Source organism: Theileria annulata, chromosome 4 (assembly GCF_000003225.4).
Source record: "Theileria annulata chromosome 4, complete sequence, *** SEQUENCING IN PROGRESS ***".
Taxonomy (NCBI): domain Eukaryota; phylum Apicomplexa; class Aconoidasida; order Piroplasmida; family Theileriidae; genus Theileria; species Theileria annulata.
In genome coordinates this window covers 165,120-178,004 of record NC_011098.1, presented here as the reverse complement: position 1 = coordinate 178,004, position 12,885 = coordinate 165,120, and the positions used below count along the sequence as shown (strand labels likewise).

Sequence of the window (12,885 nt, the reverse complement as noted above, 5' to 3'; positions counted from 1 at the left end):
ATTAATGTAATATTTTTATAATTGTAATATTTTTATAATTGTAATATTTATTTTTATAATTGTAATTTTGTATATTGTAATCGTAATTTTGTATATTATAATTTATTAATCTAAATTCAGTATATTACAATTAATTATTAATTTTTTAAGTGTAAAATATTAATTTTTTTTAAATTGTAAAATATTATTTTTTTGAATATTAATTTTATAATAAAATTTTTAAAATGTTATTAATTATTAAATTTATTAATTGAATTTGTAAAATATTAAATTGAATAAATGAAGAATAATTGAATTGAATGTGTAAAATATTGAATTTAATTGAATAAATGGAAGAAAATGAATGTATAACACCAACAAAAAAGAAAAGAAAACTTAAACAAAGACAATTTTCAGGTAATTTTAATAATTAAATTAAATAAATTTATTAATAGAAATTTTTATATATAATTAATTTTTTTTTAGAATCTGATGATGAAATTATTGAAACTAAAGATGAAATTCGTATTAAAAAACAAGTTTTATCATCATTAGAATCTTTTTATTCTTTTTATCAACTTTCACAAGTACGTTACGGTGCTTGCAACAGCAGCTCCAATATCCTAACCGCTGAAAGGGGTTCCCTTAGTTATATATAGTTATTTATTCCCCTAGTTATCCTAATCTGCTTGACCAAGCTCCGTAACGTAACACCTTAATTGAGCTTACCCCACTAATTACTCTTTTTGCAACCTTTTTGATATTTATTTTACTTTTTGTAATTATTTTTTCGATATAAGTAGTTACAGCAGCAAGTTGAGAGGAGAGAGGAAAATTTATTTCTCCTAACCCGATCAATTTTCAACATTTATTTTTAAAATCACTATTTTCTTAATTATTTTTTCCTAAAATTAGTTAATTTTAGTTAGTCTAGTTACTATAGTTACTACTAGATTAGGTAGTTTAGGTGCAGCAAGAATTGATTTGGCGAGGAAAATTTATTTCCTCTAACCCGATCAATTTTCAACATTTATTTTTAAAATCACTATTTTGTTAATTATTTTTTCATAATTTTAACTAACTTCCATTAATTATTGATTAATCATAATTTGTATATAGAAATTGATGAAAAGAATATTGGAAGAGATGTGTAATGAAATATATGATATTGGTTGTTTGAAGATAACACGTACATTTGGTAATTTATCAAAATTTAAATCTATTGATTCATTTCATAAACTTAAAAATTATCAACAATGTGGTGTTCATTGGTTATCAATTATACATAATTTTCATTCTTCTAATGCTATACTTGCTGATGAAATGGGATTAGTAATTCTTATTTAGTTATTCCGTTACGGGGTCAGGTCCATCGGACAGTAGTACCCTAGCCCCAAAAGGGGCTTCTATATAGTTCCTTAGTTATACAGTTATTTAGCTCCCTTACGGGGTGTAGTTAGTACTAGTCACTTTTATATTTAATAATTAGGGTAAAACAGTACAAGTTTGTATATTTTTACAATATCTTTATAATAATTATATTAATTCCGTTACGGTGACTGGTCCCACTGGTACTGAAGATACTGATACTGAGGCTACTGAGGATATTGAAGAGGATATTGAAGAGGATATTGAGGAGGATATTGAGAGTACTGTTACTACAGATAGTGAGGATATTCCTAATACTGTTGGACCAAGCACCGATACTGAGGATATAATAAGAAGATTGAATATAAATATAATAATAGTACCATTGAATATAATGTATAATTGGTATAATGAATTGAAATTATGGACAAATATTAAAAATATTATTATATATCATGGTACACAATCACAACGTATTAATATATTACAATATTTACTTAATTTACATTATCAATTTTCCAATACGGTGCTTGGTCCAACGGGTACTGAAGGTACTGGCACTGAGGTTACTAATACTAATAACCTAACTAATAGTACTAAGGATACTAGTACTCAGACTAGTACCATTGGAGCAAGCACCGTTACTATGGGAAAGGGAGCAAATGACACTTTTGATACTCCGGGAAAGGGAGCTAATTTTACAGCCACCGAGTGTACTACTGGAAAGGTAGCTAATTCTACAGCTATGGAGTGTACTATGGATACTAAGGATACTAAGGGAGAGGGAGTTAATACTAAGGAAACCCCTTTCAGGTCTGTTGGTACAGTTGGAGCAAGCACCGTAACGGGCACCGTAACGGACGTAACGGAAGGATTTATAATAATAATAACAACATTTGGTATGATAAATGATGATATAAAATTAATGAAGAAATTACAACCATTTGAATATTTAATAATTGATGAAGCACATTTAATTAAAAATTCCAATTCTAATATATATAAAAAATTATCCAATTATCAATTCAATCATAAATTATTAATTACAGGTTCTTTCCCCTAATTAATTAATTCTAAATAATTAATTTAATTTAATTAGTTAGAGGAAATTTTTTCTCCTTACGGAGAAATTTTTTCTATTTAGTTGAAAATTTTATTTAGTTAATTTATGTTAGGATGTATAAATTTATTGTAGGAACACCAATACAGAATAATATGAATGAATTATGTAATTTATTACAATTTTCAATGAATAATTTCAATTCATATGATATTAATAATTCCATTTATAATATTTTGTATAATGAAAAATTAATCAATTCATTCATTAAATATAAATCTTTCATACAAATTATTACACAATCTAATACTAATAACCTAACTACTACTATGGGAAAGGGAGCAAATGACACTTTTGATACTCCGGGAAAGGGAGCTAATTTTATGGGTACAGAGTGTACTATTGGAAAGGGAGCTAATTCTACCCTTATGGAGTGTACTAGTGAGAAAAATATTAATGAAATTGCTGTTGTAACTAATTTTGGGGAGTCGGATACTTATGAGGGAAAGGGAGCTAATTCTATGGGTATGGAGTGTACTACTAAGGATATTGGTACTGAGGGAACTGGTGCCGTTGGACCTGACACCGTAACGGAAAAACTAAAAAAGAAAATAAATAATATAATAGAATTTAATAATAAAAAATATAAAATAAGTAAAGAATTGAAGATATTACAGAAATTAACAACACCATTTATATTAAGAAGATTAAAAAAAAATGTAATTAATGAATTACCAATTAAATATTCCAATTTCATACCATGTCATATGATTAATTATCAATATTATATTTATCAATCTTTTATTAATCCAGTTACGGTGACTGGTCCGCCAAACAGTACTACCACTACCACTGAGGTTACTAATACTAAGAGTACTATTAATAACCTAACTACTACTAAGGAAACTACTACTGAGGAAACTACTACTAAGGATATTGGTACTGTTGGAGCAAGCACCGTTACGGAGAAAAATACTAATAAAATCGCTGTTGTTACTAATTCTAAGGATACTAATACTAGGGGTATTGAGGATACTGAGGATGAGGGAGTTACTAGTACTGTTCCTAATACTAAGGAAGTTGGTGAGGAAGATGAAGGAACCCCTTTGAGGGCTAAGGAAGACCATTTGAGGGCTAAGGAAGACCCTTTGAGGGCTAAGGAAGACCCTTTCGGGTCTGTTGGTACTGATGGCCTGGGTGATGCTGTTGTTGGCCGTGGTACTGACCCCGTAACGGAAGAAATAAATAATAAAATATATAAATTAAGAAGAATATGTAATCATCCATTATTAATAAGAAAAATATATGAAGATGAAATGTTACCAAAAATATCAAAAATAATAAAAAAATTACATGAAGAATTTCATGAATATAATTTAAATAAAATTATTGAATATTTATTTACACTTTCTGATTTCAATATACATCAACTTTTATTACAATGTCTACAATATTGTGATTCCGTTACGGTGTCTCCCGTAACGGTGCTTGGTCCAACGGGTACTGAAGGTACTGGTACTGAGGTTACTAATAGTACTAACCATACTAATAATACTACTAAGGATTCTACTGGAGCAAGCACCGTTACGGAGGGAAAGGGAGCTAATGACACTTTTGGTACCTCCGGAAAGGGAGCTAATTTTACAGCTATGAAGTGTACTAGTGAGAAAAATTTGAATGAAATCGCCATTGTAACTAATTCTAGGGAGTCAAGTACTTTTTCTAATAGTAAGGTTACTAGTAGTGAGGAAACCCCTTTCGGGGCTGATTGTACTGTTGGCCGTGGTACTGACACCGTAACGGAATTAAAAAATTATATAAATAAAATAAATAAAAAATTATATTTAGAAAGTACAAAAATAAGAAAAATGTTAGAATTAATATCGAATATAATTAAAAAGAAAGAAAAAATATTAATATTTTCACAATTTACAAATTATTTGGATATAATAGAATATATAATGAAATTAGAAAATATGAAACCAATATTAAGATTAGATGGTACAGTAACATTAATAGAACGAGAGAAAATAATAAAGAAATTTAATAATGAAGATGTTTATATATTATTAATTAGTATAAAAGTTGGTAATGTAGGATTAAATTTATCAATAGCAAATCATGTAATATTAATGGATCAGAGTTGGAATCCATATAATGATATACAAGCAGAAGATCGATGTCATCGAATAGGACAACAAAAAATCGTACACGTCTATAAACTTTTCGTTAAAAATACTATCGAAGAATATATTATTAATCAATCATATAATAAATTACAACTTAATTCATTATTCAATCATCATTAATATAACATCTATTAATAAACACTAATATATTTAATATACATAATAATATACTTAATATCTAGTTAGTAAAACACTAATGTACTTAATATACATACTAAATTACGAGTATACATAAAACCCTAAATTACGAGTATACACTTATCTAAATACCGTTAATATCTAGTTAATAAAACCCTAAATTATGAGTATACATACTAAAGAAGTATAGTATATAGACAGTAATATATTACTTAATATATCTAAGTACCTGTAATACCGTAGTACTCTAGTACCTAATATGCCTAATACCCTTAGTTATACAGTGGCCAGTAGCCCTAATATATCTACCTAATATTCTTAATAGTAAATAACCCTCAAAAACCTAACTAATATTTAAAACCCATAAATAGACCTTTTAAAAACACTAATTTACTATTATACACATAATTATATACTGTATAATACACTCAGTAGTTAATACTCTTAAGATACTCCTTAATATACGAGTATATACTACAAACCCTCAATACTATAATACTCCTTATATACCTATTAGTAAACCCTAATTCACGAGTATACACATACTAATATACCTAATTACTAAAACCCTAATACTACTACTAATACTCCTAGTATATACCATGTAATATACACTTGTATACTCATTACTATATACTACTATTGTATACTAATAGTACTATACACTCAACTACCCTTAAACTACTACCAATACCCTTGTATACCTAATACTCTTAATACTATCTTTGTATATCTATATTATTAATACTATATATAGTGTTTTATTATAGATCTATGAAAATAATAATTAGATCTAATAAAATATTAAATAATATAACAATTAAATACATTAAATCAATTAAATTAATATTATTTAAATTAAAAACAATACAATTGTCAATACTAACAATAATAATGTCTTTAGTAACTAATGTAAACTCTTATAAAATGAATTATGGAAAAAAATTCTATAAAATCAAATAAATTAAATAAATTAAATAATTTAGAGAATTTGAATAAATTAAGAATAAATTTAAAGATATTGAATAATTTTTATGAATTAATTTATAAAAATATATTGAAAAGTATAAATGAATTAATATTATCAATAGAAACAATATTAATATGTAAAAATGAAGAAAATGGACAAATATTACAATTAATTTATGAAACTCTTGATATATCATTTCTTTATATGAATTGTTCACAAAAATCTTTAGAAATTTCTTTATCAATTTTACAACGTTTATTATTATATTTATCATATAATTCCAATACGGTGACTGGTCCACCAAACAGTACTAACAACAGTACTGAGGTTACTGGTAATAAGGATACTCCTAACAGTACTAATACTAATAACTTAACTACTAGTACCACTGGACCAAGCACCGTAACTCCTGGAAAGGGAGCTAATTTTATGGGTACGGAGTGTACCCCTGGAAAGGGAGCTAATTTTATGGGTACAGAGTGTAATAGGGAAAGGGAGCTAAATGACACTTTTGATACCACTGGAAAGGGAGCTAATTTTACAGCTATGGAGTGTACCCCCGGAAAGGGAGCTAATTTTATGCCTATGAAGTGTACTAGTAGTAAGGATACTAAGGGAATTAGTGAGGTAGATCCTTTCGGGGCTGGTTGCCGTGGTACTGACACCGTTATGGAGAAATTAATAAATAAAATAATTGAAAAACAAATAGAATCAAGATTATTTATAGAATTAACTAATGAAAAATTAAAATTAATAACAAATAAAAAAAATAAAAATTATCAAATAAATGGAAATTATCAAATATTAGAATATAAATTTAAATATCATATAAATAATTTAATAAATTATTTAAATAAATTAATTAAAGAATCAAATTTACTAATTACAAATCAATTAATTTTATTACAAATCACACAATCAAATTTAAACTTAAATAAATTATACAATAAATTAAATAAATTATAAAAGATTATTGTAATTGATGGAGGAAGGATGATTGGTGTTGGTATTGGTATTGGGAAGGATGATTGGGAAGGATGAATGTGAAATTATTGTATTGGTGATAATGGATGATTGAAACCACCACGACGGTTCATATATTGTCGATATTTTCTTTTAGTTTTTTTTTTAATAGTTTTAAGATTTATATTTTCATGTTTCTTATTTTTACTTGTTTCAAAATTTGATACTCCAATCATTTTCTTCATTAATTCTTCTTCTTCCATATACATATCATTATTACCTATACTTATACTCGAATCATCCGAATCAACAGATCGACGAGATCCAACAGAACTATGAGATCGAACAGAACAATGAGAACCAACAGAATCTTCCGAACGATGAGATCGACGAGATCCAACAGATCGAACAGAACGGTCAAATTGATCATTTTCTAATGTATAGTTATGATAAAATTTATGATTTTTACGGTTATAAACATTTGTTCGTTGGTGATTTCGGGTATAGTCGTTTGATCGGTGGTAGTTATCTTGGGTGTAGTTATCTGTCGAGTGGTGATTTCGGGTATAGTCATTTTGTTGGTAGTGATCTCTGGAGTAGTGATCTCTTGGGTAATCTTTTTGGTAGTTATCTCTGGAGTAGTGATCCCTTGGGTCATTTTGTTGGTAGTGGTTTCGGGTGTAGTTATTTTGTTGGTAGTGATCTCGCGAGTGGTGATCTGTTCGGTCATCTGTTTGGTCATCTGTTTGGTAGTTAACTCTTCTATAATCTTTTTGGTCATTTCTTCTGTAGTCAGTCCTATAGTCTCTTGTGTAATCAGTCCTATAGTCTCTTTGGTAGTCACTTCTGTTATCTCTTCTGTTATCTCTTCTGTAGTCTATTTGGTAATTTAATTTTCTTTTATCTTTTGAATATTTTGATTTAATTTGATTATATTTTGGATCATTAAACCAATAATTCTCATTCAAATTATCTTCTCTATAATTATCTTTTTCTCTATACTTGTCATTTTCTCTATAATTGTGATTTTCTCTATAATTATCAACATTTTCATTATATTTGTCATTTTTTGTATAATTATCAACATTTTCATTATATTTGACGTTGTCTGTATGTTTGTTGTTTAAATCATTTTTTTCTCTATAATTGTCGTTTTCTGTATAACTTTGATTTTCTCTATAATTATCATTTTTAGTATAATTATCATAATGATTATTCATTAATATATAAACTAATATAAATTTAACACCCCAGACTAATATATATATTAAAATATAAATTTATTAATTAAATTAATTTATAAATAAAATGTTAAATAAAAAATCTAATAAAAAGGTTATTAAATTAAAAAAAAATAAAAATTTGGATAATAAAAATAATTTGAATAAATTAAATAAAAATAAAATTAATAATAATAATAAAATTAATAATAATAATAAAATTAATAAAAATTCGGATAAAATTAATAAAAATAATAAATTAGAAAATAGTTTGGATATTAATGATATATTTATACCTAAAATACCATTACCAAGTATAATATTATGTATAGAAAATTCAAAACCAATGACAATATATACGAATAAGATATCATTAATACAATTAGAAAATGAATTAAATTTATTAAATTTATTCTATAAGATTTTAAAAATTGGTATAAAAAATAAATTACATATATTAAAATTATTTAAATTAAATAATGATTTTAATACAAATTTTACTATAAATTTTATTGGATTACTTTTACAAAATTTTATTTCAAATTTTTCCAATTATAAATTTAATCAATTTAAACTCAATAATTTGAATGACTTTGGACTAAATAATACAAATTTGAATAATTTTGGACCAAATAATACAAGTTTGAATAATTTGAATAAAGATATTGGAAATTATATATTATCAATTGATAATTCATTTTTTAGTATATTTGATACTTATTTTTTATTACCAATTATTAATCCCGTTACGGTGTCTCCCGATACGGTGCTTGCTCAAGCAGATAGTAGTAGTACTACCCATACTACAGTTGTACCTGGTACTAGTACTATTAATACTACTACTACGGGAAAGGGAGCTAATTCTATGCGTATGGAGTGTACCACCGGAAAGGGAGCTAATGACACTTTTGATACCCCTGGAAAGGGAGCTAATTCTATGGTTATGGAGTGTACTACTAGTAATATTGAGGATAGTAAGGGAGTTGTTGGAAAGGGAGCTAGTACTAATGATGCCCCTTTCGGGTCTAATACTGGTACTAATATTAAGGAAACCCCTTTGGGGGTTAAGGAAGACCTTTTCGGGGTTAAGGAAGACCTTTTCGGGGTTAAGGAAGACCTTTTCGGGGTTAAGGAAGACCTTTTCGGGGTTAAGGAAGACCTTTTCGGGGTTGTAGGTACTGTTGGAGCAAGCACCGTAACGGAAGACACCGTAACTGTACAACAAATGTATAAAAATTTAATGAATAATAAATTATGTAATGGTAATGAAAGTGATTTTAATAAATTTAAATTATTAATTTTAAATAATAAATTTGATTATATTTCACCAAAATTCATTAATCAAATTATTAATCTTTTTTAACCCAATCCAACATACGAATCTAATTTAATTTAATTTAATATATAATATATAATGAATAATATATAAATTAATGTAATAAAATTTATATATTAAAATTTATAAATTTAAATCTTTAATTAATTCATTCATAATATTATTTACATATTCTTCCGTTACGGTGTCAGGTACACCAACAACAGAAGTATCATCAGTATAAGTACCATACTCCTCATTATTACTAGATTCATCACTATTAGTACTATTAGTACTTGACTCCCTAAAATTAGTTACAGCAGCAATTGTATTCAGATTTTTCTCAGTAGTACACTCCATAGGCATAAAATTAGCTCCCTTTCCAAGGGTACACTCCATAAGCATAGAATTAGCTCCCTTTCCCATGGTAGTTACAGCAGCAATATTGGTAGTAGAATTTCCTTTAGTAACAGTGATTGTACCTGTGGTATCTGTAATACCACCAATAGAATCATTTATATTTTTATTAAATTTCATAAATTTTTTATAAGAATTTGTATAATTTATTATATTTAATTTTCTTTTTAATTTATTTATTTCATTTAAATTATTTAATGAAAATAATTTCATATTTAATTGTAATCCATTTATTTCTTCCTCCATAACGGTGACTGGTACATGGCCAGCCCCTTCCTCACTGCCATTAACTCCATTAGTAACAGTATTAGTATCCACATTAGTACCTAATCCCCTATTAGTAGTTACAGCAGCAATTTCATTCAAAATTTTCTCCTCATTAGTACTACCATTAGTAGTACCTGGTACAACTGTACTATCCGTAGTACCTTTAGTAGCTGTGGGACCAGTCACCGTAACGGAATTATCAGAAAATTTACTAGAAAATTTTCTTGAAAATAAATTTGTTAAATATTTTACATTTCTTTTCTTTTTTCTTTTATTTATTACATTTAAATTTGTAAATGTATTTATTATATCTAATTCTTCTTCCGTTACGGTGCTTGCTCCCATAGTACCACCACTACCTATAGTACACTCTGTAGCTGTAAAATTAGCTCCCTTTCCGGTAGTACATTCCATACCCATAAAATTAGCTCCCTTTCCGGTAGTACATTCCATAACCATAGAATTAGCTCCCTTTCCCTCATTAGTACCTGACTCCCCAAATTTAGTTACAGCAGCAAAAGTATTAGAATTTTCCTCAGTAACGGTGCTTGGTCCAATGGTACTAGTATCCTTACTATCCTTAATAACTGTAGCTACCTTAGCAGCAATTTGTGTATTAGAATTTTCTTCAGTATTTTCTGTAGTACCAGACACCGTAACGGGAAAAACCGAATTAATAAATAAATTAAATTGATAAAATTGCTGTATATATTGTAATAATTTATATTTAAGTAATGTTGTTTGATGTTGATATTTAATTAAATCTAATGGATAATAACTACGTAATAAACAGTATAATGATTTTTTATTATATTTCTTCAACATTTTTTCTTGTATATATAAATATATTCTATTTAATTCTATTTCCTCAGTTACGGTGCTTGCTCCTACACCTCCAACAGTCCCGAAAGGGGCTCCAACAACACCAACTCCATATCCTCCAACTCCACCATATCCACCATCACACTCACCTCCTTCACTATCCTCTCCATCCACCTCACTACTTACATCACTAATAATATATCCTTCAGTAAAAGTACTCGACTCCCCAAAATTAGTTACAACAGCAATAGTATTGGAATTTTCTTCGGTAGTACACTCTGTAACCATAAAATTAGCTCCCTTTCCAGGGGTACACTCCATAGCTGTAAAATTAGCTCCCTTTCCCAAAGTACACTCTGTACCCATAAAATTAGCTCCCTTTCCCATAGTACACTCTGTACCCATAAAATTAGCTCCCTTTCCCATAGTACACTCTGTACCCATAAAATTAGCTCCCTTTCCGGGAGTAGTACTATTAGTATCTATATTAATAATAATATTCATATCATCTTGTAGAAAATTTTTATTGGAAAATTTTTTTAAAAATTCATTACTTTTATTTGATATTTTTTTTAATAATTTATTACTTTTATTACTTAAATTTTTTAATATTTTATTAAAATTTATATTTCTATAAATTAATTTTTTCTTTTTTTTATATATATTTTCTATTCTATATACATAATTATATATATTTATATAATATATTCTTAATTCTATATAATATTCTTTTTTCAACATATTCATATTCATATCCATATTCATATCCAGATCTAATTTTGAATTTTCTTCTTTTTCCTTCTTTTTCTCATTTTTATCCAAATTTAATTTTTTCCCCAAATTATCATTTATTTCATTATTTTCCAATTTTTTATCCAAATTTAATTTTTTATCCAAATTATCATTTATTTCCTTATTTTTCTTATTTTCAAAGACAAATTGTATATTATAATTATTAAATAATATTAGAATAATTTTAGAAAATAAAAATTCATGTAGAAAATTATTTCTAGTAAAAAAATAATATAAAAATAATATAAAAATTATTAATAAAATTATTAATAATATTATTATAATAAATAATTTTATTTTCAAATTAATAAAATTAAAATTAGTATTTGTATTATTAAAATTAGTATTTGTATTAATAAAATTAATAAAATTAGTATTTCGTGTAATAAAATTATTATTAGTAAATAATATAATTAATAATAATATAATTAATATTATTATTATTAAACATGTTACTAATGTTTGTACTATAGGAAAATAATTATTCTTATCAATCATATACTTATTAACATATGTACCATAAGTATTCCTAACCTTAGTATCCTTACTATAGGTATCCTTACTATAGGTATTATTACTACTGTATGACTTATTACTATAGGTATTATTACTATTGGTACGGTTGGTACAAGCACCGTTACTGGAACCACCGTTACTGGAGTGAATGGATAAAAATTTCCATCTTGATAATAATGAAAATAATATAATAATTATAATTAAATATGATATAGAATATAATTTGATAATAAAAAATAATATTGAAAAGAAAAATAATATTCCTAAAATTAATGAAAAAATTTCAAATATATTAATTAAATTTATTTCTAATATATTATCATATATACAATTAAAATTACCAATTAATTTTTTATCTAATATTAACCAAATTATTAAATGTATATTAATTAATATAAATATTATTATACTAATAATTCCATTAAAATTTGATTCTCCAATATTTAAATTATTTAAATTTAAATTATTTAAATTTAAATTATTCAAATTATTTTTATTTAAATTATTAAAATTATTAATTTTATTTGAATAATTGGAATTAATGATAAAAAAAATATTATTAATAAAAATATTAAATATTGTAGAATAATGTGTAAAAATATCCCGTTGATATCTTAAATTAATTAATAATAATATTATAATAAAATGTTGTAATGTTAGAAATAAATTATTTATTATAATATTTTTGATTATTAATATGAAAATTGTACCAATAAAAAATAAATGTATATCCCATTGTGTTATATTAAAATTCTTATTATTATTAAATAAATTTATTATTTCTTTTCTTTTTGATTTTATATATTCATATCTTATATCATTTAATTCCATTTCTATTTATTCAATTGTTAAATTAGATTGTTAAGAGA

At 25.6% G+C, this 12,885-nt stretch overlaps 5 protein-coding genes across 5 annotated transcripts, besides 7 other annotated features; 3 read left to right on the top strand and 2 right to left on the bottom strand.

Moving 5' to 3' along the window:
* Positions 1-329: 329 nt before the first annotated feature.
* TA08055 (DEAD-box family (SNF2-like) helicase, putative) lies at positions 330-4,716 on the top strand (the record flags this gene model as incomplete). Its single annotated transcript, XM_947683.1, has 5 exons — positions 330-344; positions 435-627; positions 1,124-1,311; positions 1,469-2,396; positions 2,543-4,716. The coding sequence occupies 5 exons, from the start codon at positions 330-332 to the stop codon at positions 4,714-4,716; spliced, it is 3,498 nt and encodes a 1,165-aa protein (XP_952776.1).
* A 952-nt stretch (positions 4,717-5,668) lies between these two features.
* Positions 5,669-6,670, top strand: TA08000 (uncharacterized protein; the record flags this gene model as incomplete). The annotated part of the gene is made up of 1 exon (XM_947682.1): positions 5,669-6,670. One exon carries the CDS (start codon positions 5,669-5,671, stop codon positions 6,668-6,670), a length of 1,002 nt encoding a protein of 333 aa, XP_952775.1.
* An 83-nt stretch (positions 6,671-6,753) lies between these two features.
* Positions 6,754-7,887, bottom strand: TA07895 (uncharacterized protein; the record flags this gene model as incomplete). The annotated part of the gene is made up of 1 exon (XM_947681.1): positions 6,754-7,887. The coding sequence occupies one exon, from the start codon at positions 7,885-7,887 to the stop codon at positions 6,754-6,756; it is 1,134 nt and encodes a 377-aa protein (XP_952774.1).
* Positions 7,888-7,975: 88 nt separating this feature from the next.
* Positions 7,976-9,250, top strand: TA07890 (uncharacterized protein; the record flags this gene model as incomplete). Its single annotated transcript, XM_947680.1, has 1 exon — positions 7,976-9,250. One exon carries the CDS (start codon positions 7,976-7,978, stop codon positions 9,248-9,250), a length of 1,275 nt encoding a protein of 424 aa, XP_952773.1.
* A 96-nt stretch (positions 9,251-9,346) lies between these two features.
* Positions 9,347-12,847, bottom strand: TA07785 (uncharacterized protein; the record flags this gene model as incomplete). Its single annotated transcript, XM_947679.1, has 1 exon — positions 9,347-12,847. The coding sequence occupies one exon, from the start codon at positions 12,845-12,847 to the stop codon at positions 9,347-9,349; it is 3,501 nt and encodes a 1,166-aa protein (XP_952772.1).
* Positions 11,723-11,791: a sequence feature (7 probable transmembrane helices predicted for TA07785 by TMHMM2.0 at aa 36-58, 78-100, 136-158, 173-195, 197-219, 293-315 and 353-375).
* Positions 11,903-11,971: a sequence feature (7 probable transmembrane helices predicted for TA07785 by TMHMM2.0 at aa 36-58, 78-100, 136-158, 173-195, 197-219, 293-315 and 353-375).
* Positions 12,191-12,259: a sequence feature (7 probable transmembrane helices predicted for TA07785 by TMHMM2.0 at aa 36-58, 78-100, 136-158, 173-195, 197-219, 293-315 and 353-375).
* Positions 12,263-12,331: a sequence feature (7 probable transmembrane helices predicted for TA07785 by TMHMM2.0 at aa 36-58, 78-100, 136-158, 173-195, 197-219, 293-315 and 353-375).
* Positions 12,374-12,442: a sequence feature (7 probable transmembrane helices predicted for TA07785 by TMHMM2.0 at aa 36-58, 78-100, 136-158, 173-195, 197-219, 293-315 and 353-375).
* Positions 12,548-12,616: a sequence feature (7 probable transmembrane helices predicted for TA07785 by TMHMM2.0 at aa 36-58, 78-100, 136-158, 173-195, 197-219, 293-315 and 353-375).
* Positions 12,674-12,742: a sequence feature (7 probable transmembrane helices predicted for TA07785 by TMHMM2.0 at aa 36-58, 78-100, 136-158, 173-195, 197-219, 293-315 and 353-375).
* Positions 12,848-12,885: the final 38 nt, after the last annotated feature.